This window comes from Squalius cephalus (assembly GCF_949319135.1).
Source record: "Squalius cephalus genome assembly, chromosome: 10".
Classification (NCBI taxonomy): Eukaryota; Metazoa; Chordata; class Actinopteri; order Cypriniformes; family Leuciscidae; genus Squalius; species Squalius cephalus.
In genome coordinates, this window is record NC_137131.1 from 35,320,654 (window position 1) to 35,347,815 (window position 27,162).

General features: G+C 36.6%; 2 protein-coding genes across 3 annotated transcripts; one reads left to right on the forward strand and one right to left on the reverse strand.

Annotated features, from left to right (window-relative positions):
• Window positions 1-722: 722 nt before the first annotated feature.
• gmppab (GDP-mannose pyrophosphorylase Ab) lies at window positions 723-9,012 on the reverse strand. 2 transcript variants are annotated; one of them, XM_079884044.1, is made up of 12 exons: window positions 5,334-5,646; window positions 5,017-5,114; window positions 4,574-4,677; window positions 4,280-4,472; window positions 4,140-4,199; window positions 3,868-3,998; window positions 3,635-3,769; window positions 3,433-3,530; window positions 3,150-3,196; window positions 2,567-2,659; window positions 2,310-2,478; window positions 723-1,870 (listed from the first exon to the last, which is right to left on the reverse strand). In XM_079884044.1, the coding sequence occupies exons 1-12, from the start codon at window positions 5,371-5,373 to the stop codon at window positions 1,770-1,772; spliced, it is 1,269 nt and encodes a 422-aa protein (XP_079740170.1). In that variant the 5' UTR covers window positions 5,374-5,646; the 3' UTR covers window positions 723-1,769. The 2 variants fall into 2 exon arrangements, with proteins under 2 accessions (XP_079740170.1, XP_079740171.1); XM_079884045.1 differs by lacking the exon at window positions 5,334-5,646 and adding an exon at window positions 8,950-9,012 and having other exon boundaries at window positions 900-1,870.
• A 705-nt stretch (window positions 9,013-9,717) lies between these two features.
• On the forward strand, window positions 9,718-26,779 carry mylkb (myosin light chain kinase b). Its single transcript, XM_079884742.1, has 17 exons — window positions 9,718-10,606; window positions 12,524-12,640; window positions 12,781-12,846; window positions 15,432-15,473; window positions 15,652-15,779; window positions 16,702-16,858; window positions 17,718-18,023; window positions 18,529-18,573; window positions 18,672-18,762; window positions 18,860-19,063; window positions 19,753-19,970; window positions 20,053-20,176; window positions 21,658-21,810; window positions 22,114-22,237; window positions 22,345-22,435; window positions 23,474-23,608; window positions 25,430-26,779. Exons 1-17 carry the CDS (start codon window positions 9,955-9,957, stop codon window positions 25,678-25,680), a joined length of 2,904 nt encoding a protein of 967 aa, XP_079740868.1. The 5' UTR covers window positions 9,718-9,954; the 3' UTR covers window positions 25,681-26,779.
• Window positions 26,780-27,162: the final 383 nt, after the last annotated feature.

Consider the following 27,162-nt stretch of genomic DNA (forward strand, 5'->3'; position numbering starts at 1 on the left):
ACCGCTCGTTTCATACGGATTAGTTTTACGATCTCTTTATGAACTTTTTGAAGCGACAAAGTGGTGGTAGTTGCATAGCTGTCAATGGAGGGACAGAAAAGCTCTCAGATTGCATTTCAAATATCTTAATTTGTGTTTCGAAGATCAACAAATGTCTTATGGGTTTGGAAGGACAAGAGGGTGAGTAAATGGTGACAGAATTTTCATTTTTGGGCATATACAGTATATAATGTGTTTGTAAACAAGTATTTAGGGAATACTTAATACTAATGCAATTAATGTCCAGTAATGGTTGGTTTAAAGCACTTAATAAATTACATTTTCAGATTTTCCGTGACCTAATCTAAAGTGAGAACTATAGTTAATAAGTTAATAAAACATAAAAAACATTATCTAACTCTATATGAGCTAATTAAACAATAATAAATTAGTTAATTACAGTGACAATGAATGAATAACTCACTAATTGTATATTCATTAACAATAGACTACAATATATAACCTATGAATTAAATATAAACTAATAGTTTGCAAATTATTTGTAACTACTTTATTTCTATTACATTTTTTTATACCATTTCTTCCAGTGATACTCTGCAGATGCGTCCTAATAAAGACAGTATTATGATATATATGACAATAATGTAGATATTGTGGTAAAAGACAGTATTATGATATATATGACAATAATGCAGATATTGTGGTAAATGTATGTTAATGTTGTAGTAATGCTTTATTAATATAGTAATGTTGTAGGATATACCCTGTCAGTTATCTTTGTTTCTTCAAAATGATGTGCCAATCTGACAGACAAATGAATTTAAAAAAAACTTGTGTGAAATGTGTGCTAAGACGACATTTGACATTTAATTTTCTTTTGTTATCTGGGACACAGAAATGGTTTTTAAATACTTTATTTGAAAATGTCAGTGCAGATAATCTCACCTTTCCAGCATTACTACTTTGGTCATAAATAAATAAATCAATTTAATAAAAACAACGAAATGGCAAAAATGTGTTGTATAAGCCTTCGATTCTGCATTTCACGTTAGCTGACAGAAAACCACAAAAAAAGTAAATGGCAAAGAAACACGAAACCACAGATATGTCAGTCTTTTCTTATTGTTTCCCTCCAGTCAGAAAGGTGTATATATGTATGATGTAAACTTCAGTAACGTTTAAATCGTTAGGATTGATTCTATTGTTTTTTTATTTCAAATATAAAAGCATCAGACTCATTCTGTGCAAAGTGGACTTGTTACTTTGACATAATAAATCTTGACATGCTCTGATGTTTCTGATGTGGTTGTGACAGAAAACAGGAATAATTACCAAAAACCCCTAAACCATATCTCCATCCATTTCCATTCCTGCCTAAACTATGTGCCTTCAAATCTGTCAGTTTCTATAAAAATACTTCACTGCTCACTCCTTAATTTGCTAAAAAGGCAACATGTGATTTGTAATTAAGGAATAATAAAATTAAAATCTAGTGTTATGTTGGATAAGGCTGGTACATCAGCATAGAGTGAGTCATTAAATACAAAAAATTCCCAGTCCTGAAATAATCAGGAAAATATCCCATTGTTGAACCATATTATTCATATATACTGCAATACAATTTGATCACAAATGGACTCATTTTCTCTGAACAGTACCAAATACATATAACAATGAACATTAAACATTGTGCAATCTTTACGCTATATACTTTCTACATGACCCAATGTACTGTATTTATTCAGAAAGACAAATGAGGAAAGTGTCTTCTATAGAATAATCTGGTTTTTGAAGCTCCTGTTGAGATCTTTATGAGGCAAGACGATAGAGTTTCGAATGATGACCTCTGATGGAATATTCACATTGCAGCCTACAAGGAAAACATAGAGAGTATAGATGGTCAGACAAGCTTCCTGTTGCTGAAAAGCTGTTGCCACATAAATGCGTAACAAGAGGATTCATTGTTATAATTTCTTAAGGAACAGCGCCACCTTCTGGACTGCTCCTACCATTACATCTCCTTCAGATCATAATCAGCAAGAAATTAGAATTTATTCAGCAATGATGGATTAAATCGATCAAAAGTGGCAGTAAAGACATTCACAATGTTACAAAATATTGTTAAATAAATACTATTCTTTTGAGCTTTTTCAAAATTGATAAGGCGAAGATATTTTCTTGAGCTCCAAATCAGCATATTATCATGATTTCTGGAGGATCATGTGACACTGAAGACTGCAGTAATAGCTACTGAAAATTCAGCTTTGCCATCACAAGAATTATGTGTAATAGAGGCAAGATCTTCATACCAAGGATGGTGATGGATGGGGTTAGACCTCCATCCCTGAACAGAGTCTCGCTGTCAATCTTGGCATAAGGATCGTTGGGATTGGGGTCACTTGGCGTTCCTTCTACTCTTGCCCACTTCCCCACTGTACTGTCCCACCCAACAATACTGTTCAACACACAACAGTGGTCCTGAAACAGAGAACCAGATATTTAATCATTCATTTCCCTTTCATTTCTGATTGCCATTGTTGCAAATGTGAGCAGTAACCCGCTTAACCTGTAACACGGCTCCATGTAAAATGATGGACTCCCTCACTCTCACGCCTCCTCCAATCGTCACCCCTTTGCCAATAGAAACGTTAGGACCCAGCTGAAGAAAGAGAAACGAATTGAGTACAATATAGAAATATGTGACCCTGGACCACAAAACCAGTCACAAGGGTCAATTTAAATCACCCGAAAGCTGAATAAATAAGATTTCCGTTGATGTATGGTTTGTCTGGATATGACAATATTTGGTCGAGATACAACTATTTGAAAATCTAGAATCTGAGGGTGCAAAAAAACGAAACTTTGAGAAAATCACCTTTAAAATTGTCTATTTATGTTCGCGATTGTGCTGCATTCACTCCCAAAATAAATGTTTTATATATTTACTGTAGGAAATTTACTAAATATCTTCATGGAACATGATCTTTACTTAATATCCTAATGATTTTTGGCATAAAAGAAAAATCAATAATTTTGACCCATACAATATTTTGTTGGCTATTGCCACAAATATACCCGTGCAACTTGTGACTGTTTTTGTGATCCAGGGTCACATATATCTTTATATAAGCTGTTATCCATATACTCACCACAGCAGAGGGATCAATGTTTGCTGTAGGGTGGATATAAACATCTCCTGAAAGTGGAAAACCAATCATTTTAAGTGACTTTGTAGCTTTACATAATTAAAGTAATTGTATATATTTTTCAGCCTTTCTACTTTAATTCTGTTTCTTTGTAATTATTGTGAAATTTACAAGCAATATATGAGTGAAAATTGTTTCGAATTTTTTTTTTTTCAGTGTAGGTTATGATAAAATTACAGCTTTATAGAGCTAAGCTTGTTCAGAGAGAATACTTCATGCATCATACCTATTATTTTGGGAGTTCTGTCTTGGTTTGTGGCCAGTCTCTCAGGATGTGTCTGATGATACTGCTTGAGGTACAAACGACTAGCATATATTGCTGACCTGTATTATATTATAAAACATCATGTACTGTATATAAGAAACAGTGGCAAGGGGGGGGGGGGGGGGGGGGTGAAAGAACATAATCGAAAGAAAGACAGGTTTACCCTGCAGACTTTATCTGACTCCAGAAATGCTGTGTTTTGTAGACAAAGAGTTTTTTCTGTCCTGCTAGGGTTGTAAAGATGTCCTGTTCCAGCCGAATCACCTCTGGCATCTGCTTGCCATTAGTGAGCTCTTCTCTGTGGAGAAAATAAAACAAATTTCAGTGCAAACAGGTCAGACTGACCTATTATTATACAATGTGTTTTAGGGGCTGAATTATGTCAGTGGCACTCACTGGATCCTCTCTTGCTGGTTCCTCTGGAAAACCTTCCCAATATGGCCAAATATTTCTGGTGTGAACAAATAGATACCACAGTTGATAATGTCACTTACAAACGTACTGGGTTTCTCCACAAAATGGAGCATCTGAAAGAAAATTAGTGATAATTAGCATACTGTGAATGCAAGCATCTTCTTAATGGCATTTATTAAACTGAATGTTTGACCTTCGCCTCATATGAATTATGACTGTACAAGCAAGCAATCTTGTATCTTTATTCATAGTACCTCATTTGTCTCATGATTTTCCACAATGCAGCCATAGTTCAGAGATTGTGTTCTATTGGCCTAAGAGACATAGTAAAACGTTTGGATTAAAATCCCAAAATCATATTATCCTCTCTCTCATTTACTAAAGTTAAACCTACTGTAGTTCCAAGTAAGACTCCACAATGACCCTCGCCATGTTGACGGTGGAACCGGAGCATTTCCTGCAAGGGGAACTCAGAGCATACATCAGCATTCATGAGGAAAAATGCACCCGGACCCCCAGACAGGATCTGGTCACGAAAGTGATAGATCCCACCACCTGTCCCCAAGGCGGTAAATTCCTGCAGGTACCTTCAGATTTATATAAAAAATAAATAATTACAAGATTATCAGATGTGTGAGACAAAATATCAATATTGTAGCAATCATATAATACAAAAACTCGTATCTACCTTATTGGGATTTTAAACTCCTGCTGAGCACAAGAAATGAACCGGTTTAGCTCGTCATTGGGCTGATAAAAACCTATTAGTATGATCTCTTTCATATCAGGAACCTGTAAGAGAATAAAACATGGCAGACTTTTGATTACTGTAAATACACTCTTAAGAATCAAGGTTTCAAAATGGGGGTTTTGCAGTGATGCTATAGAAGAACCATTTTGGGTTCCCCAAAGAACTTAAAAGAAGTATGAAGAACATTTTAAAATAACCTTTTTCCACTATATAAAAAAAACACATTTTGTGCAATACTAGAAAGGTTCCATTCCATGCATGGATGCTAAAGGTTTTTCATGGGACCATAGATGTCAATAAAGAACCTTTCTTTTTAATGTGACGTCAATTTAATAGACTTTACATGTGAAAAACACAATTAACATTCAACAGTGTCTTACTTGGGCACAGGCTTCTATGTGGTGCTGTAACATGGGAACTCCTGCCACAGGGAACAGCGGTTTGGGCACCTCGAATGACAGGGGGCGGAACCTGGTACCTGAACGCAGGGCATTTTAATGAAAAGAGTTTTCTATAAAGTTTTAATCTCCGCATTTACTAGTATTTGCTACTTTTATATTAAGACGCGGTAACTGATTTCAGTTATCCTATACCGGACGCTATCACATGTCCATTGCGCCACGTCATCGTAATGCGATATTGTAGCAGTATCATTCATCTTTCATTCATAACATTCAAAGAATAACTAAAGTCTCACCTTTTTGAGGTCCCCCAATTAGGATAATCGCTTTTAACATCTTTCAGTTATGATGCAGTCCACTCTTCAATACGAAATACGGATTTAATTCGCTGGTTATATCACGTCGATTTTTTTTAATGTGATTACTTCATGTAAATCTTTTTATGAAAATTAATGGTTTCAAATTTTGTTTTATGAAATAAATTTAAAAAAACCTGCTTCTAAGTCAAGTTTTTCTAACAACACGAAACTGACTCCAAAACCAGTTTTATTAAATCCATTCAATACAGTAATGCGGAAGTGATTGTACTGTAACCCCGCCCATTGTGACGTGTCTGCTGCTCTGCCCAATCTGGTCGTCTGTTTGGGTTGATAATGTTTAGAGGAGATATGGGTCAACTTATGGACAGATTGGTCTAGTTGTTCCATATTTAGGTCAAGCAAGCATTAAACAGAATTAAATATAGAATACAAATCCGGCCACATGATTCTCATACAGACAGATACCATTCTTATTTGTTTCTCTTACCCCCATTTCCCTTGAGGAAAGATGGTTCAACTGATCTACCACAAGATGGCAGACCTAATCTTTTTTTTTTTTCCCCGTCTAGTCTTATTTACAACTTTCACGTATTTCTATGCCACCTGCAGTGACAACTAAGGATGTCTGAGATAATGAAAAGAAACCTTGTAAAAACCTTTTTTTTTTTTTTTTTTTTTTTTTTTTTTTTATGTAATCATTATGGGTTTTTACATTTGTGTTTAGGTTAATACTCTAAAAATCAATGTGTAACCATTATGTAGAAATTACTAAAATACTTTCCTTGGACCATGAATAGCCTACAAGTGAGTGTATCTTATACATAATTTAAAAATCATTAAAGAATAATTCATAATTATTTTATTCATAATAAAATAATTATGAATGGCCTAAATTGTAATGATAGTTGGAAAAAAAAACATTTCACTCTATAAATCCTATTGTAACATATTTGATACTTCAATTTCTAAGGCCTATTCAATTATCAACATGATCAAACATGTTGTGCAGGAGTTTATTCAATAATAAACAGAAAACAGGTAAGTAGCGTGAGGTGAGTATATACAGGTAAATAAATATTCAATCTTTCAAAACAGTCTTTAGAAAACATATTTATTTAACAATATTAATCTAAATCAGGGAACATAATCTTCCCTCAAAAAAAAAAGAAGAAAAAATAGAGTTCTAGAATCCTACAATAAGCTGCAAGTGTGAGGTTTAAATGCAAGAACAGTTTATTGAACCTTTAGACAAAATCCTAAAACACATTTGCAAACTTGTTTAAGGATTTTGTCTATAGATTCAATAAACTGTTTCATTAAAAAAGACTTATTTCATAAGTCAAGCTTTACAGGGTTAAAAAAGAAAAAGAAAAAAAGGTTAAACTGTCATTGTCAGTATACTACAGCTGTGACATGTAAAAGCCACGAATCTTGAACTGATGATATTACTAACAACCATCTTTCAAAGTGAAATGTGCAAGCTTGACGAGTCTGAAACACTATATATTACTACACCCTATGAAAAGAACCATTGTTGAACTACGCAGAAGCCCTGCTTCGTGAGTGGTATGAGAGGTGCTGATTGATCTGGAGGTTCAAGTCTTCATGGACATATAAGGTTCTGGTCTCAAAAGAAGAAGACCACACAAGCTGTTCTGTAAACAGTGTCCCCATGCTTGTCTGCCCCAAATGAGAGCCTCTCCATTCTCAGACACAAAGCACATAATAATGTTCCTTTTACACCACTCTGGGGCATGCATGGATATGAAGGGATGTCCCCTCTATTCTGTCACACCCACTGCTGTTTTACTGTTTCAGAATGTGTTATGCGTATTGTCATAATTCAAATGCAAGGAGGAGATGAAAAAACTTGTTTATTAATGGTATGAGAAATGACTTGTGTACTCCGGTTTAGGCTTGTTTATTGCGTTGTATGTGGTCGTCCAGGGCACCACTGCCCATACCTATCATGTTAACACTTGGGAGAAAATGCAGTTTCTATAATATGTTTACATGTAAGCACTAATAGTCTTGAGGCTCTGAAGCCTTGACTAAGATTCTGGTTTTGATCAATTAAGGGTTAATTCAAATTAAATATATGTATTACATTTGATTAAATATATATTAATAATGTAATGTCTTTAATACAGAACATACTTGTACTTGTCTTGGACTTTGATATAAGAACTGGGTAAAACTTATTTGTCCTTGTTACACATTACATGTAATAACTATAAATGATACATAATTACATGCAATTTGCACTAAACTAAACCCTAATCCTAACCCTATAAGTACATGTAGTTAATTATTATTACTCAGCACTTAAATTAATAATTATACTGTTACACAGACACTATAAAATAAAGTGTAACCAAGAATTTAAAAGGTATCGACCCAACTGGTTCTGGTACCTGGTTCTCATGTCAACCCGTTCTTCATTCTGGAATATTCCTGCCATCATATTCTCTCCGGTTGTTTTCATTCAGTTGTTCCTCCAATGCAACAGCTGCCTTGTAATCAGAACATTCATCAAAAGATCTAAAATATTTTATGTTGTAACTGAAAGTTTTCTGAAAATGCTTTGTTTATTCACTTCAGGCATCATCTTTAGTCCAGTTTAGGTCTTTATAGCCTGATAAATGAAATCATGTGTTAGCATTCTTGAAGGAAAGAGTAATGACATTTTGCTTTGCTCTTGAATAAATTATTATTGATGGATTTTTTTGTTGTTTTTTGAAAGTTTAGCCAAACTGATTACAATAAATACTGCTAAGGTCACAGTTTACCAGTTTTTGGCCTGTGCAAATAAATACTGGAAAGGATGTGTGAGAAGTTGACTATAAACTTAGCACTTCTTATGGGGATAAATTAGGTATTATTTTTAAAGGTAAATTAAAGTGATGTTCATGTTAGTAAAGTTCTCTTTCTTTACTTTTGATAGTTTTTAAAAACAATTACACACTGTATTTGTCTTCTCCATGTACACACTTCATTAAACGTGTAAAAAAGGATAAGTGAGCTTAGATTCCAAGCCAAGAGAGATGTTTACAGCAGAGTAAAGCTGTGGAAATGACTGAGGATAATGCGTAAATGAGTGGCAGTTAAAAATGAGATGCTCACTCTTTTTGTTTGTTCCTAATAAGTCTGGATTATGTTGTGCGGCAAAGCCAAAGACATACTCCTGGAAGCAGAAGTGAGGGTCTTTTCATGACGTATGCTTGAACCATTGTTTGGTTGTTAACAATAGAGTCTGGATTTTGCTGACCGGAGTTTAAAACCCACACAATAGTATTGTGTCAGTTTTTGCCTACACAAAAGGAGACTTTGTTTTTAAATTTACTATTTGAAAATGTTTCTCTTGGTGGACATCTAATGGGGGACATCAGATGTCAGTGGTTGCACCCAGTCAGATTATGCTCTATCCATCATGGCTCATGACAACACATCCAATCTCATCATTATGGTTATCTCTAAGACTTGTATTGCCATTGAGGATTGGACTCTCAGTCTCCCACAGAATATAAGGGAGATCAATTTAAAGATGTGAGTTTGACTGTTTCAAACCAGCAGCAATGGAAAGTTCACTCACCACTGAAGCAAAACAGCACAGGAAGCTATTTTATCTAGGAGACATTCCCATGTTGTGTCCATCTTCCACACACGCACAACGATTAGAAGAGTAACAGTGAGTTTCATATCCATATAAGGCTGCACATGTAACATTTTAATATAAACTGTTGGAGACATGCAACTCAACTCTGATTGGTGAAATGCATCTTCAGAATGGCCCAATGAGGGCCTTCATTTATAGAGAGGTCATAAAGTCAGGCACATCCAAAGAAACACCCACGTAATAATCAGAATACTTCTTTTATGGTTTCTGTCCAAGCACCAAAGTTACAGTGTCTAAAACATGGATGAGCCTGAGATTCTTTTCCTTTTCTCATTATTAAGTTTTCAACAAGGACAAGTTTTTTTTCTGTTTAATGAATGTAATTCCAAATCAGGCAATGATGATAGACTGAAGATTTGTATGTGTTTTTGTCCTTAACATAATGAATCAGTTTCGGATGCTATCTTGCCATCTGTTTACCTCCTAGCTCTGTTCTGCTGTGTTGGTGCCCATGCACTGGAAGTGTTTCCCTAATAAGGCAATGGCGTTTCCCCCTTTGATGCCACACAGATATGAAATGTGTTCCTGTCTCCAATTAACCTATTATAGAATGGAGTCTAAGCTCTTAAACAATCCGATTACACTCCCCACACTCACATATCTCTTTCCTTCCCTCTGTCCTTTCTCTACTCTCTGTTCTCTCCTCCCTCTTTCATTCTGGTCCAGAGGGGTTGTCCCAAGAGTGGTTTGAGTGGGGAGAACAGAGGGTTGCACAGTGACTGGAAGCCACAGACAGAGCAGGACCTCCACAGAGTCACTGGATCAGTGGGATCCTGAAGGAACGTTTATTCCACTGGATACCCATATCCATTTACAGCTTGTGGAACCGCAAGGAACTCCTACCAAAGGAGCAGAGAGGGATTGACGAAAGGAACTCTCTTAAATCAGTTTTATTTTCTAGAGGTTAGCAGAGGAAGACAGATGACAGACTTTAGGGCAGCTCTAAAGCCCCGGTCGGGGCCTAAGCCGGGGTCTGAGATCAAGACAAGCACCCCAACAAAGGTTGACTTCAGATCATTGCTCAACAAGAAAGATGGTTCATCCAAAGCACCTGCTGCCACACCACCCCCAAGCAGCGCACCTTCAGGCTTCAGGTCTGTCCTGAACAAAAAGGAAGCACCAGAACCAGAGAAGACTGAGGAAAACGAACAGAATTCATCAAAACCAACACTCAAGACACCCCAGAAGGAAAAGCAAAGTGGCGTCAATGGCGTAAACGGTGGCGAAACGGATAAAAAGGTTAATGTAAAGGAAAACGCAACAACAGAGAAAAAAAAAAGCAGCAATGATGTAGGGACAACTGAAAACAAGGAGAAAGCCAGTCCCAAGAACAAGACAAATGATGGACAAATAAAAGAGACGAACGATAAAAAGGCAAAAGTTGTGAACGGAGGAGAGAAGGATGCTGGAAAGACGCCTGTTTTCACACAGACTCTCGGTGACATCACTGTGGTGGATGGAGAGAAGCTGAGGTTAGAGTGTCAGGTGACCTCTGACCCCCAAGCTGTCATAACCTGGATACTTGATGGGAAAATGGTGAAGCCATCCAAGTTCATTATCTTATCAAAGGAAGGTATAAAAGTTTATACATTTGACCACAATTTTAAAATTACAATGCAAAAACACTATTGATCTTGTATTTTCTGAACTGTTCTATATGTCTTGATTAATAGTCCAATGTAATGCAGTAACCTTGGGTCTGTATAGAGTTACACCAAAGATTCCAAAAGGGGGATTTCACAGAGATGCCATAGAAGAACTATTTTGGGTTCCCCAAAGAACCTTTCATTGAACAGTTCTTAAAATAATCCTTTTGTCTAAAGAACATTAATCTAAAGAACCTCTTTTTCCAATATAAAGAACCTTTTCTGCAATGGAAAGGTTACGTGGATGTTAAAGGTTTTTCATGGAACCATCAATGTTTTATTTTAAAGAGTGTATTTATTGATGTGGAGAAGCTTAAACCCTCTCTTCCTAAATTCCCTACTTTAGTGTTCTGAGCTGTGTTGTAAATCACATACTGAGAGGCTTGATCTTAAAGCTGAGGTTGATTCATGGCCAACTGGAGCACACAGTGAGTGTTATCTTGGCTCTTTGAGCTCATTCACATTAGGTTATTCGATCTGAGGGTTTAAGGTCTCTCTATCCCATTTCACTGACATGAGACAGAATGATCATCTGGTCACAATTGGAAAGTTCTGAAATAGCAATAGAGGATCCCCTCCGGGTCTAAATCAAACAGGGATGTGATGGGTGTCCCCTACACTAATGCATTATCCAGTACTTTAAGCTCTCTGTTGTTCTGGTGGAATTTGTTTATAAAGCAGGGGCCGTAAGCACTTTTTTTAAGAAAGTTCCTTAATGCAATTCTTGAGAAATTCTTAAGAAGTTTTCAAATATTTTCAAAAATAGAAAATAGAAAATTACAAGCCTTATATTTGACAATAACAATCCAACAAATTCATTGAACATCTTACCTTTGGCACTTTAAGATAAGTTGGATGTTATCATAGCTTTAAGAGGTTATTTGCAATGGTTTTTAAGAACAATATTTTCCGGAATTCAAATTCTTCTTAAGTTTTGTCAAACAGTCTTAAGAAAAAAGGTAAGAACTTTGGGAATACCAAATATGGTTACATTTTATTTTGATGGTCCACTTTAGACACTTTAACAACTATAAGTAACTTTGCAACTGCTGTACATGTCAACTAACTCTCATTAGAATATTAGTAGACTCTTAGGTTAGAGTTAGGGACTTATACGGACTTTTATAGTCCGTAGAATGTCTGTTGGGGAACCATCACAATAAAGAGTTAGCAGACAGTCTACTAATACTCTAATTATAGTTAGTTGGCATAAGTTACTTATAGTTAATGTCTAAAGTGGACCATCGAAATTAAGTGTTACCTAAAATATTATTAACTTTATTTTTAGGGATAGTTCACCCAAAAATGCTGCTGCTGAACACAAAAGAAGATAATTTGAAGAATGTCAGTAACCAAACAGTTGATGGATCCCATTGACTTCCATAGTATTTTTCCCCCCCATACTATGGAAGTCAATGAGGTCCATCCACTGATTGGTTACTGACATTCTTCAAATTATCTTCTTTTGTGTTCAGCAGAAGAAAGAAATTCACACAGGTTTGGACCAACTTGACAGTGAGTAAATGATTACAGTATTTTTATATTTGGGTGAACTATCCCTTTAAGTTAGAAAATGTCAGTTAAGAAGACCAGCCCCTGATCTTCTTACATTTTTATCAGACATTTGTGATGAAGTATTCATATGAATAATTTGTGCTAGTGGAATCATATTTGTTTATGGAGAACAACTTTAGAATTTGAAGTTTTTGAATAAATTAGAAAACAGCCAAGCTAAATTCAAAAGCAGAAATTTGACTTGAAAACAAAACTTCAGTCATAAAACTACGTGTTTACAAGGACGAAACACACTTGTCATTCAATTCTACCTCTTGTTTTTACATCAGGTGAAAAGTGTTCACTTACAATTGACAAGGCTCTACCAGAGGATGAAGGACGATACACATGCAGAGCAGAGAATGCACGTGGTAAAGCAGAGTGTTCCTGTATGGTCACTGTTGATGGTAAGTGTCCTGTCTCCTAGACTTCTCTTTATCCATGTCATTGGTAACACAAACATATAGTATTGAGTGACGGTGCAACAATAACAAATTCCTCCCAAAACTGATAATTAGGATTAATTTGTTGTGTTGCATTCTTCTAGATCCTTCAGACCCTTCAGCAGATAAGAAGAACAGGAAGAGCCCTTCTGCAACTCCCACAACAGAAAGTGAGTAAGGACACCTGTGGCATGTTTACTTGGTCTGTTAGTTATTTAAAGGGATAGGTCAGCCAAAAATGAAAAGTTGCTCATCCGTTACATCATTTCAAAAACTGTGTTCCATTTGTGGAACATAAAAACAGATGTTTTGAAGAATGTTCACGCTGCCCTCTTCCATATGATTAAAGTGGATGGGGAAAAGTAATTGTCAAGCTAGCTCCAAACATTATACATTGACATACTTCTAGGTATTCATGGTCACCATTCACATCAGTGTATGAAAAGGAGCAGCTTGGACATTCAGTTATCAATATCTCCTCTTGTGTTCCACTGAAGAAAGTTATACATATTTCAATATGAGGGCGAGTAAACAATGATAACATTTTCATATTTGGGTGAACTTTTCATTTAGGGGGGAGGGGTGAAAATTCATCATTTACCGCATCTTGTTCCAAACCTGAATGCATTTCTTTCTTTTGCAGAACATAACATATTTTGACGAAAGTCTGTTTTGGTTCCCATTGACTTCCATTGTATTTGTTTTGTCCATTTAATGGAGGTCAGTGGGAACTGAAACTGTTTGCTTACAAACATTCTTCAAAATATCTTCTTTCATGTTCCACAGAGGAAATAACGTCATGCAGGTTTGGGTTATTAAACATTATCATTTTGGGGTGAACTATCCCTGTAAAGTAATACACCTCTGTACATAATTATCAATAGAAAAATATATATATATCTGCTGTTGCGGACGAATATTCATGCATGGTGTGAATAGTTGCATAGGAATTTTTTCTTTTTCCTTTTTTCAAAATTTTGTTTGCAACAAACATTAATAACAATTATCCGGTCTTGGCATACTAAATAGGCCTTGTGTTTGTTTTGACCCTCTTGAGGATGACCATATGTAGTGAATATTTCAGTAACCTTCCAGAAACCACAATAATTCACCATTAAAGTCCATTTCCTCAACCGTATTCTCGGAAAACCCGAGCTGTGTGAAATGAACCTTAGTCCAGATTTCCCTTTCAAAAATATTTGTAATTTGATAAGATGACCCCAGGACAATGGTTATCACGCACACTCAATCCATGGAGGATTTTCGTATCTGATGGCAGATTGAATCTGTGGTACTCAAACAGTTTGCCTGTACTGTAGTTTTCAACACAACTGTCACACTAGATCCTGCGTTTTAATCCATGTGATTATGGAGGAGTAAAAAATAAACTCAGCCGATAGTGTTTTGGAACATTAGGCAACCAGTTTTAGTGCTGCATTTGTTCTTCTAGTATTTCACAAGCATAGCAGCCTTTAAGACATAAGTACAGTTATGTTCTTAACAAACAATGTCAAAGTGATTTACAATTTAGGGAACAAAAAGCATGTAACAGGCAAATACCAGGACAGGCAGCTGAGAGTACATATTCAGTGCTTGTGGAAAAAACTCAGGTGTGTCCAAGCATAAGAGAGGTAATGAAAGATAGGAGACAGAAGAGAAGGCCTAAAATGGTAGACTTCTGTGAGCTGAAACACATTAAGATCTGACTGTCCTCTCTGTCTTCCTTACCCCTGTTCTCCCCCTCTCCCACTCTCTCTCTCTGTTTGGACTGTGCTGGAGTATTAGTGGGGTTTACATGTTGCATTGTTTCTTGACGGCGATCAAACCTTAAATAAATAGTGGAGAGAGAGAGAGAGACACTGCTTCCTGGATCTTGGAGACCCTATATTTAGCATGCCCATATAAGGGGAATTCCAGCAAGACAGTGTCCACACAGACACTCTTTCCCTGGATGCTGATCAGGAGTGGCAGTTTCCTTAGAACTCCTGTCAATTCTCAGATGCGCACACAGATGAATATTGGCTAGTCATTTCCTTTTGCACGGTGCAATATGTCAGTAATGTCAACATGATTGATTAGTGGATTGTTTTATGCTACTGAATGGAGAGTAAGTCATTTATCCATTTTAAGGGGAGCAATAGAAAATTACATTTTCCTGCAATCAAACTTTGTGGTATTACATAAAACAAATATGATGTATTGTGACTTCACCCATTTTTTTATTTTTATTTTCAAAATATGCTAATATTTGTATTAGACCAATAACAAAAGCAATACAGACTCCACAGAAATTAGTTTTCCTTTTGGTCGGTCATGTTCAGACCCTTCTGTCAAAAGGTTGTTACTTAACAAATCATTATTTATGCTTGTAGTTAGTATGTTAGTTACCTCCCCTTAAATGGACAGTTCGCCCAAAAATGAAAATTCTGTCATCATTTATTCACCCTCACGTCGTTCCAAAACTGTATGACTTTCTTTCTTCTGTGGAACCAAAAAAGAAGATATTAGGAGAGATGTCTCTGCATTTTTTTTAATCCATACAATGGAAGGCAATGGTAACCAAAAATGTTTGGTTATATCGACATTCTTCAGAACAGTCATACAGGTTTGGACCGGCATGAGGATGAGTAAACGGTTACAGAATTTTCACTATCAAATGTTTGTTTCAATAATTATGTAAATATGTCTCTCTAAATATATACAGTATATACTGTTTATCTATCTTACATCAATACATGCTCTATATCTTCTGCAGATGAAGCCAGAATAAAGAAAAAACCAGCTCCCGCCAAACAGGGTAAGAATATATTCCCACTAAAACTTACATAAGCACCCTAATCTGAGGAATATTTAAAGGCCATGTATACTGTCTTGCAAAATTCTGACAGTAGACAGGCAGAGAGAGAAAATACAGAGTAACAATTTACCATGAGAGTGTTGAAAGTGAATTTGTGTTCGCCTATGATGCCATGCAGGTTCTCCGCCTCAGTTTCTGCAGTTCTCTGGAGATCGGAAGATCAGGGCAGGAGAAAAGGTGGAGCTGTTGGGCAACTTTGGAGGGTCGGCACCAATAACTTGCACCTGGCTGAAATTTAAAAAGCCGGTAGGAAGAGTTGGAGAAGGACAGAGAGTTTGTAACATGATAGATCCGTGGTTCCCTTACATTTTGAAACAAAGTCCCCATTCTATTGTGATTTTTGGACGGCACCCCGGCCCAAACCCTGAAAAACGAAATAAATAAAATTCCCACATGAGCATGTCTTTTAGCTAAAAATGACAACACAAATTGTAAATACCCATTAAAAAAAAAAAAAAAAAAAACTAAATCAAGCACTGATTTCTTAACATCTTGATCAACCGATACAGATCCCAATACCATTATTTTTTTAAGGGGATCGGTATTGGTTTAAAGTCATTGTTAACTGAATTGATGTAAAGTAGTGACTTCAAAGTACTGTAGTTTGATTAACTGATATTCAAATAAACTTTAAAAATATTACATTTAGGCCTGGTTTCGCAGACAGGACTAAGATTAAGCCATGATTAGGCTTTAGTTAAATTAGGGCATTTAAGTAGCTTTTATAAACATGCTTTAGAAATAAATAAAAAAAATTCTGGTGTGCATCTTAAGACAAAACAATGGCAGTGACTGACAAAATTTAAGATATATGAGTGCAAGTTGCTTTCAGTTAAAACAACTCACCCATGCCTTTTAGTCTGGGACTAGTTTAAGCCTTGTCTGTGAAACCAGGGGTTAGTTGTAAATATCTACTTTATTCATTTTATTAATAGTAATAGATCAAAAGTATATACTGAATTGTTTATTTTTAAGTAAATACATTTCATGGCTTTTAATTTAGTTGCATTTTTGCATTGATGACTTGAAATGGTGCAGTTTGATATAAAAGTGGTAAAAGAATCTAAGCAGCGAACACCAATTTTAATATAAAATGCGGTCAAATTAATTTGAAAATGAAGGCCTATAATACATACTAGGATACATGATCTACTCTTCTCTTGTTTAGATCCAGCCAGGAAGTGGGGGCATTTCCATAGAGACCAGAGAGAACAGCAGTCAGCTGACAATCACAGCGAGCGACCAGGATCACTGTGGCTGCTACACTCTAGAACTGCAGAATAAATTTGGCACCAAGCAGGCCTCTCTCAATCTCACCATCGTAGGTATGGGAGCAAACAAAAACAGGAAGTAACACATAATGAGAGAAGGGAAGGAAGCAGATGGGATTATGATTGACTGTCACATCACTATGTATGTGCGCGCGCGCGCGTGTGTGCGTGCATGTGTTTGTGACAAAATGTCCCCACAAAGATGGCAATATCCAAAATCCTTGTCCCTGTGGGGATTTTTTTTTTTGTCCACATGAGGAAAACATCTTATAAATCATACTAGGGGATGTTTTTTGAAAATGTAAAAATGCTGAATTTTTTTTTTTTTTGTGATGGTAGGTTTAGGGGTAGGGTTAGTGTAAGGGTGTGTGTGCATGTTATTTCGGGTTCAGTCACTTACTTATTTATAGAATCCCTCTGATAAAATCTAAAAATATTAATTTGTCTCCAATCAATATCAGCAGTATCAGTTCATTAGCATTTTGATAAAACATATTGACATAAAACACATTTACTGGACAAGTCAAGTCAAGTCAAGTCAAGTCACCTTTATTTATATTGAGCTTTTTACAATACAGATTGTTTCAAAGCAGCTTTACAGAGATAATAATGCAACAAAGTTTGTTTTGGCTGTACAGCAACTCTAGAAGAAAATATTGTCATAGTCCATCTTAAGTAAGTTCAGTGTTAATTCATTTCTTTAAAAAAGTTTAGTTCATTTATCTATAGCAGCTCTGGTGAAAACAGAGATGTCATCGTCCAGCTCAGTTCAGTTCTCATACAATGGTATCAATGCAGGCAGATTAATAATATTGTTGAAGATGTGTAGTACTAGTAGTAATTATAGTCCTTATGATTCTATGCAAAGCTTTCTTACTATTGCTGACCTCTCCAATGTAAATCTGTGTCCCAGATAAGCCAGATCCCCCAGCCGGCATCCCTGCTGCTTCCGACATCCGCATGTCTTCACTCACCCTCTCCTGGTACGGCCCCACTTACGATGGGGGCAGCATCGTCCAGTCATACAACCTGGAGATATGGAACTCCATGGACAACACATGGAATGACCTGACCTCTTGTAACAGCACCTCATACCATGTCCAGAACCTTCTCGGCGATCGTCAGTATAAGTTCCGTGTTCGAGCTGTTAATGTGTATGGAGTTGGAGAGCCCAGTGCAGAATCTGAGCCCATTAAAGTGGGAGTGGAGGAGATAACAGGTGAGAATGAGCATCTGCTTAATCGTGAGATACGTTCTGTTTCTATTGATCGAGAAAGAATCAGTGGGCTCCAAAAATCTGAAGCCACTAGAGAAAATGCCTTTATTTTGCAATCTTTTCTTTTTAATACAAACGTTTTCATGACAAATCATATTATCATCATAACAATTCCAATGAAAAGTTGAGAAATGTACATGAATTTCAAAATTTCTCTTGCTTTAATGGCAATAGCATGAGCATGAACTCCACATGTTCAATGATCACATTATTTAGCATGATGTGAGAATGTAGAGAGCATCTTGTGTATGTCAATTGAAGCAAATTCATTTAGATTAGGTCTATTTAAAATTTTCAAAGTCTAAATGTTCGATTTTTGTCCAGGTTTAGATTAAAAAAACGATATTCAATTTGGTCTCAGACTATTGAACCCCAAAGTATAAATGTGATGATCTGATGCACTACTTAAAACACTATAAAGATTTAAAACATTCCTATTCTTCTCCAGAGAAAAAGGAAGAGGGGGAAGTTGGAGCCACTGTGTCTGATGATGGTATGAAGTTCAAGCAATTATCCACCCCTTCTGAATCCAAAGTTTACTCACATGACTCCCACATGGTCAATCTGATACATATCCTGTTCATTTCACAGATGAGGAGAAAGAACCAGAATACAGAGATGTGGTCATTAAGAAAGACTGTAGCGTTAAGGACTTCTATGATATAGAGGACCGCTTAGGAACGTAAGAGATGCATCTGTTATATCTATTTTAGATTTACCAGTTTTCTTCTCTTTTCTCCCTTTTCCAATTCTCATGGTCTTTATGTTGTCTCTACAAGGGGTAAATTTGGTCAAGTCTTCAAATTAGTGGAGAAGTCAACCAAGAAGGTATGGGCAGGGAAGTTCATCAAGGCATTCTCACAAAAGGACAAGGAGAACGTGAGGCAGGAGATTGGTGTCATGAACAGCCTCCACCACCCCAAACTGGTGCAGTGTGTGGACGCCTTTGAGGGAAAGTCTGACTTGGTCATGGTCTTGGAGATGTGAGTCCCTAAACTATTGTTTGCCATCCAAGTAGGCTACCCTGCTGGTGGACCAGCTACACCAGCTCAGTTTTGCTTGAGAACAGCATGACTATACCTGGTCCACCAGTCATAGCAGCACTATACCACCTCTAACAAGCATACACCAGCCTGGACCAACATGGAATTCAAGCTGGTTTATGCTGGATTTTTCAGCAGGGTTTCATAACACAGGTTGACTAAATAAAAACATGTTCCATGTTGGGACCGATGATTACATTAGGTCACTTTGGTGAATCTGGTGTGAATGTGTTCCCTGGTGTCTTTGAACAAGCTGTGATGTTTGGTAGTTGTTTTTATCATTCCACCAGTTTAGCTTTTTATGGAGAAGGTGGAATGTAAAATCCAGCACCCCGTGATTGAAGAAGTGTGTGTCATATGTCCTTATATAGTGAGATGGAGAAACAGCGAGGTGGGGAGGAGAAAGCATGGATGCTCTCTTTCTTAGCTTGGCAGCCATGATGGAAAATAGGCCAGATTTAAATCTCCCTGTAAGAGAACTATTTAGCACTGCAGGCTAAGACACTGTTCATATGGTTGTTAAATGGAATGTGCATAAACAGTTCTTATGCAGTGAGTCTGCAGTCCGACAGTGATTGGTTATAGCGTCACTAAACGATGTTGTCATTGTGGTCCCCCATTGGCTGCAGGATCTCTGGAGGTGAGTTGTTTGAGCGAATCGTCGATGAGGATTTCGAGCTGACTGAGCGAGAGGTGATCAAGTACATGCTGCAGATCATTGATGGAGTGCAGTTTATCCACAAGCAGGGCATTGTCCACCTGGATCTCAAACCTGAGAACATCATGTGCATCAACAAGACGGGAAGCAAGATCAAACTTATTGACTTTGGACTCGCTCGAAGGCTAGGTAAACAAGTGTAAACAACTGCAGATACAAGCACAGAGTCTGTTTTTGTTTGACAGAGTTGAGATTTTGTTGTTGTTTTCAGAGGATTCTGGCTCTCTGAAGGTACTGTTTGGAACTCCTGAGTTTGTAGCTCCTGAGGTGATCAACTATGAGGCTATCAGCTACCCAACAGACATGTGGAGTATTGGCGTCATCTGTTACATTCTGTGAGTGACAAATCTCAGCTCATCCAACCGTCACTAACAACCGTGGCACGTAAAGACAAAGTAATCAATGCTGAAGACTGGAAACATTTCCTTTTAAGGCTATTATACGTTTTTGGACAACTCGCTTTCCAAGTTTGCTTTTTCAATTGATCATATAAACACAATTTTAATACTTTGGAGCTAGAGTATAAATATTTAAACTGACTTGTGTCAGTTACTTTTATCAGGGCTAATGGCCTCGGTCGTAAAAGGCAGTTTTTGATAAAAAAAAAAAATCCAAAACACTAAATTGCAATAATTAAAGGCACACTATGCAGTTTCCGTTTTTCTCAAACAGCGACCCCTAGAGTCGCTGTGGAGTACTTGTATTTAACATTACTGTTGTAAATACCAATCACGCAGAGCCGTCTCTGCACTCTTCCAACCGCACTTTCTTCGTTTTCTTCTTCGACTCTGCCATGATTCATGTCTGAAATGCGTGCTAGTGTCTTCCATAGAGGCTGCTTCATATGTTGTTGATGTAAGTGACGTTGTGCCGTAAAGCAAGTCAACAAGCCGTCTCTGCACTCTTCCAACCGCACTTTCTTCGTTTTCTTCTTCGACTCTGCCATGATTCATGTCTGAAATGCGTGCTAGTGTCTTCCATAGAGGCTGCTTCATATGTTGTTGATGTAAGTGACGTCGTGCCGTAAAGCAAGTCAACTTTCTAAGCTGTTATATTAAGGTACAAATCTTGCATAGTGTGCCTCTAAAAAAAACGACCTCAATACTTTCGTAAACACCTATTTTTTGCTATAACTGTCCTGATTCATAAAGGCATTGCGTATCTCATTTAAAGTTATTTGATTAAAAATTTAATATATTTTTTAAAATGTTGTAAATGAGAATGCCTGAACCTATCAAATATTTTTAAGATAATAGTATGGACTTGTTTTTTGTCGATTTTCAGTTTTATTGAAGGTGATTAAATCATTTTTCAATACAGTTGAAAAAGTGAAAAGAAGTCCCCACCTATGAAATATTGCCTCTATATCTATAAATATTGCTTATAAACTATATCATTATGTTATTGGCTCTAAACTATATGACTTTGGCATTTCTTTTTACAAAATACACACTTCATTGAATATGTTACACCATAGTCATAAAAAGGAATATACCATTCAACAATTTGGTCTTGGTCTGATTTTTTTTATGTTTTTAAAATAAGTCTCATATGCTCACCAAGGCTGCATTTATCTGATCAAAAATACAGTAAAATATTTTTACGATTTAAAAGAACTGTTTTCTATTTTAATATATTTAAAAATGTCATTTCTTCCTGTGATGGCAAAGCTGACATTTCTGCATCATTCAGTTTCACATGATCTTTCAGAAAATGCTTTTAATCCTCTTGTATCTTATATCACATTTTGGCTGAAAATGCTGTAACAGAATCAAAGATTATTGCCTGATATACCCTTCCTCTTGTTTACCCTCAGTGTCAGTGGTCTCTCACCATTCATGGGAGATAATGACAATGAAACCCTTGCCAATGTCACCTCAGCCACCTGGGATTTTGAGGATGAGGCATTTGATGAGATTTCAGATCAGGCCAAAGACTTCATCAGCAGTCTCCTAAAAAAGGACATGAGGTAAGATGAAAGCTTAACAGAAGACACTGTTGAAGAAAGATCACTTTTATTGTAATACCAACATTGTTCCAAGTTAATCAAATGCCTTTTTAGAGCACTCTGTAGATGCACAGGAAGCACATTCCTTGAATGACACATCTTGAGCTCTTGGCATGGACCCAGTAAAATCTACATTGTTGTAAATGATTGGTGTAATTGTCAAAGTTAATTATCACTCAAATTTATTAGTACACACTGAATGTTGAGAAGAGCATTTTGAGCATTTGATCTGAGTTCTGAGACACGTTAAATGCCACACTGTAGGGCCAGGCTGACCTGCGCTCAGTGTTTTGAGCACTCCTGGCTCAAACAGGACACCAGAAATATGGAGGCTAAACAGCTGTCCAAAGAGAGGATGAAAAAGTACATCCTGAGACGCCGCTGGCAGGTGAGAGCACTGCATTTCATTTTGATTTATTCGTTGAACAAATAATGAGATTCAAAGGAAAGGCTTGGTGGAAGTGGCAGATATTATGTTTGTGTGTGTCTGTGCAGAAAACAGGGAATGCAGTGCGAGCTATCTCTAGGTTCAGCTCTATGGGAATGTTAGGAGGCATCGGACCAAAGAAAAGCTCTCCGACTGACGGTACTGGCTCAGCAACCAATTTTCACACTGTTGCAGCATATAGGCTTGAGTGCAACAGTGACCGCCCACTTTTTCAGCAGCGCTTGTTCCGGAAGTATTTTTTCCATTCATTTCTCCCATAGGGATTTCAAAAGAGTCTTTGTTATAAGCCATGCACCAAGCCAACCAGCCACGAGGTGAATCATAACATTCTAAACTTTGATTTGAAACAAAAAAGCATTTGAAAATCAGATTAAAAAACTAAGGTATAACTGTATACTGAAAGTCTTTAGTGATAGAAAGAACTACAATCCCATGTCAAGCACTGCAAACAGCATAATCAAATTAAAAACAATGGAGTAATATAAAACTACTCATTTAAAAATGTTGATTATATATAAAATATGTATATATATTCAAATATTTAAGTATTTTGAGAGCATAGGGAGACATATATACATATATATATATATCATTATACAGATGTTTCAACTGTCTATTTGGTGGAATTTTCTTTACACCATCATGAGTAATGTAGTTTTTCACCACACTGTAAAACCCAACAAGTTAACTCAACTCAAACCGATTGAGGAAACTGATTGCGGCAAACCATTTAAGTTTAAAAATCAATACATATGAGTATTGTGAACTTATATTGAGTCATCAATATATTGCATCATATTATAAGTTCACAATACTCATATGTATTGATTTTTAAACTTAAATGGTTTGCCGCAATCAGTTTCCTCAATCGGTTTGAGTTGAGTTAACTTGTTGGGTTTATTCTGCTGCTAAACACAGTATTATAAAACTAAGCTGAAATAATGTGGGCTGACATCTTTAACAGAAGCAAATACCATCGATTCGCAACCTCATAACTTACAGTAAGGTTGTCTTTAAAAGTTTTACAAGTAATCATTAAAAATCTATTTCTCTCTGGAGAAACTGAATGGAGTTTTTACTTCCGGAACCCGACTGTTGCGCTCTATTGCATATTAAGTGTCATATATGTAAAAAATATTGTTTGCATATAAATGTAATAAAAACCTGTGTGTTTAGAAGAGCCTCCTGCACCATTCTTTGAGAGTGTGGAGGATGAAAACCGCACACCAGAGGCTCCCACCTTCTCCTCTGTCATTCAGGATGTGGAAGTGGTGGAAGGCAGTGCCGCCCGCTTTGACTGCAAGATTGAGGGTAATGATCTTTGACCTCAAATGCTATTGTGCTTTTAGTGCTGAGTTATAATTATTTTGCCCTTCACCCTTAATATTGTCAAATATTATTACAATTTAAAATAACTGTTTTCTATTATATATTTTAAAATGTAATTTATTCCTGTGATAGCAAAGCTGAATTTTCAGCAGCCATAACTCCTGTCTTCAGTGTCACATGATCCTTCTGAAATCGTCCTAATATGCGTTATGATTTGGCCCGTAGAGATAACCATATAAGGTAAATTTTAATGTTTTGGTCAAATGCCGAAGAAGAAGAAATGCCTTTCCAGTGTCTAAACATTTTAGGGACTGCAGCATTTTTTTAAATTTTGTGCTAACTTTTTTTTTTATCAGTTATGATCATTGGTCTCTATTGCATTTAAATTCCAAAGGAATATTAACCATTTGGTTTGAGCAGGGTTTTTTACATTTTTTTTATTCACTATTTTGTATATTTTTTTAAACCTATTTTAATCTGTTTTAGGGTCTCTAAAAAGTTATAATATTCATATCCCTTTCTCTACCTTACCACTTCCTAATCATCAATATTGTCAGGATTCTTTTTACCTTCTGCTCTCCCTTTAATATGACGAAGTTCAAAAGAAAACAAACAATGAGAAAGCTTGTAGATGTGGGTGGAGATATGATAATCATCAGTCAGAAAATGAACAAATCAGAGATGGGTATGATTCATAGTGTTTACACCACTCCATATATTGATATTTAAATGCTCCATTACGCAGTAGCGGCCTTTGCTATGTTTGCAAAAGAAGAGACACCTTGCAAAAGAAGGTGTCTCATCTTGTGCGTGAAAAAGAGCCCTGCCCCCTGCCATCACGCCGTTCTTGAGAACATAAATTCTTGTTTTTAATATGCTGTTTTCCCTGATATCAGTACGTTTGCAAATGTCATATTGATTTTATAGACCTTATGTAGCCCCGCCCCTTTTCAGCGCTGTGCTCGTTGTCTTTTGACTTCCGGTCTGTATTTTTTACAGCGATTCTGCGTGTTTATTAATGAACGGCTCGTTTTAAAATATTCCCGGTCGACTGACGTTTGTTAAGACATCTGCTTTAAACATTACAGTCCTCATGATAACTTTCGTTAACTTTACATTAAGTAAATCCACTTCAAAAGCTAATTACTCCTGAACAGCAATGCCATAGAAATATACAGTCGACCGCAAAAACGGAAGTTAAAAGACAATATTCTAAAGATGGCGGCGCCCTCGTTTCTCTGGTGCATAAGGTCTATACAACAGTTCAGTAAACAAGAATATTAGATGACTTACATTTTAGACTCAGAATATTGTTTTTGCTCTATTTCGCCTATGAGAATAGTTCCAAACAAATCCACAACAGAGCCATTGAGCGTCTCCGAGCGACACAGTGGTGTTTACTTACTGAACGAATTCGCGGCTTTCAACTAATCGTTTGAATGAATGATTCAATGACTCACTCGTTAAGACAACGAGTTGCCGCCACCTACTGGCGGTTTAGTTTCATATTTTTTAAAAGTTTAATTTCATTATGGTAAAAAAAGATAGAATGCGTAGATAGTGGTTGACAGAATGCATTTATAAGAAGACTATTACGAGTGAAATATGAGATAGCATTGTTGAATATAATAATATATAATAAAGTAATTGCAGTTGCACTGCATGACATGCTTGTCTGTCTTTTTTTCTCATATGGGGCCTCCGAATTGCAAAGGCCACCTATCTATGCCATTGGTAGGCCAAAGGCTTTGATAGCATTTTTATGATTTTAATGTTGATTTACTGTATTTTCTGTACTCAAAGGGTACCCAGACCCCGAGATAGTGTGGTACAAGGATGACCAGCCTATTAAGGAGACGCGTCACTTCCAGATCGACTATGAAGAGGACGGCCACTGTAGCCTTGTGATCTCAGAGGTTTGCCCCGATGACGATGCCAAGTACACCTGCAAAGCCGTCAACAGCCTGGGAGAAGCTACCTGCACCGCTGAACTGTTGGTGGAGTTTATGCAGGAGGAGGAAGGAGACGGAGACGGTGAAGGAGAGGAGGATTGAATAAACGTGGAAACAGAAGTGTAGATGGACGGTGAAAGAGGAGAGTGGCTTAATACCCCAGAAACTATGAATATCTTAAACATTTATACAATTTCATTTCTTCTTTTTTACACCATCTTCATGTTTCTTCTTACTGCCTAGAATAGTTTGAAAAAAGCGAAACTGTTTTTGAGTAAAACTGTTTGCTGAGATCAAAGACATTCCTGCTTGTGCCTTTTCTGTCCAGAAAATTATCCCAACTGTTTTACCAAACGGGACTGCAAAATTAGATATGACAACCATATAGCAAGCAACCCTTTGATGTTGGGACACCTGGACAAAAAACCATGCTTGTTTTATCAGACTGATCACATTACATTGATATCATCTATGTCAGTCATTTTTTTGTGAGTCAGTATACAACTGTGTGCACATTTTAAGTCTGCACTGCAGTGCAATCTAGTGGCAAAAACACGACTGTGCTTTTAAAATAACACTTATCTAGTCTATGGTGTCAATATCAGTATGAAGACAATTTAAATCCTGTTGGAGACCTTACTGTATGAAGATATTAACTTTTTTATTTTAGGCATTTTTCTAATGATTATATTACTTTGTTTTATTTAATAGTTATAAGAATTATTGTTTCTAAATGATTTAATGTAGTCAATCATTTTGAAACTGTAGTTGATAGAAGGAAGTGACTAGCATTAGACTCCTCAAATACAAAGGACTGTCTGTGCTGTTTCCACTTTGAGTTCATTTAGCATTTTTTAGCTAATTCACTTGCATGACAGAACAATGAGGTGAATTTTGTGCTGCAACCTGCAATACAAAGCTTCATTACATATTTATGACCCTGTACAGGCTTCTGCTGCCTTTGAGTGTCTGCACTATTCTCTGAGAATGAATTAATCATAGAATTAAGACTCTCCTTTTTCTATTTTCACTGAACATATAATGCTTTAAATTTCCCATCACATCAGAAGTAGCATATCATAACTTGAAACAAATCAACAAATCTAAGTGGCCCTGTATGTTAGTTTAGGTTTATTCAGCATAACTGGCAGTGATTATCTGAACACTGGTCATAATAAAGTGTTTCCCCTCTGTGCTTTTGTGACATTCATATTTGTTTGTTTGTCAGAATTAGTTATGTAATACTGGTTTAATGACATGGAATGCTGCAATTTCTATACAGGCTGTCCAAAGCACGGCACAAGTATTTGAAGGTACACTATGTAGGCTACATTTTTTTGTTCAAAATTGACTCAATTTTAATACATCATTAATCCTTCTTCCAAATTGTATTTTTGTCTTACCCTGATTCACTATGGTAAGTGTTTATATTTGAGATCTGTCAGGGTGGACGTTGCGTACATACGTCACTGGCCCGTGCGTGTCTCGTCATATCAATAGAGAAAAGTTCCTCTGGCTACTTTGACGTGTATATGGAGTGAGAGTGACATTGGTTTGTTGTTACAACGTGCGAGAATGACATGG

What these genes read in the sequence shown, in the direction of transcription:
- gmppab (XM_079884044.1), bottom strand. Translation starts at nt 5,373, where the DNA reads ATGTTAAAAGCGATTATCCTAATTGGGGGACCTCAAAAAG. An exon ending in AATTGGGGGACCTCAAAAAG is followed by an intron (nt 5,115 to 5,333) that starts GTGAGACTTTAG and finishes CCCTGCGTTCAG; the next exon opens with GTACCAGGTTCCGCCCCCTG. An exon ending in AGTCAGATAAAGTCTGCAGG is followed by an intron (nt 3,531 to 3,634) that starts GTAAACCTGTCT and finishes AATATAATACAG; the next exon opens with GTCAGCAATATATGCTAGTC.
- mylkb (XM_079884742.1), top strand. Translation starts at nt 9,955, where the DNA reads ATGACAGACTTTAGGGCAGCTCTAAAGCCCCGGTCGGGGCCTAAGCCG. An exon ending in ATAGAGGACCGCTTAGGAAC is followed by an intron (nt 18,763 to 18,859) that starts GTAAGAGATGCA and finishes TGTCTCTACAAG; the next exon opens with GGGTAAATTTGGTCAAGTCT. An exon ending in CTTTGACTGCAAGATTGAGG is followed by an intron (nt 23,609 to 25,429) that starts GTAATGATCTTT and finishes CTGTACTCAAAG; the next exon opens with GGTACCCAGACCCCGAGATA.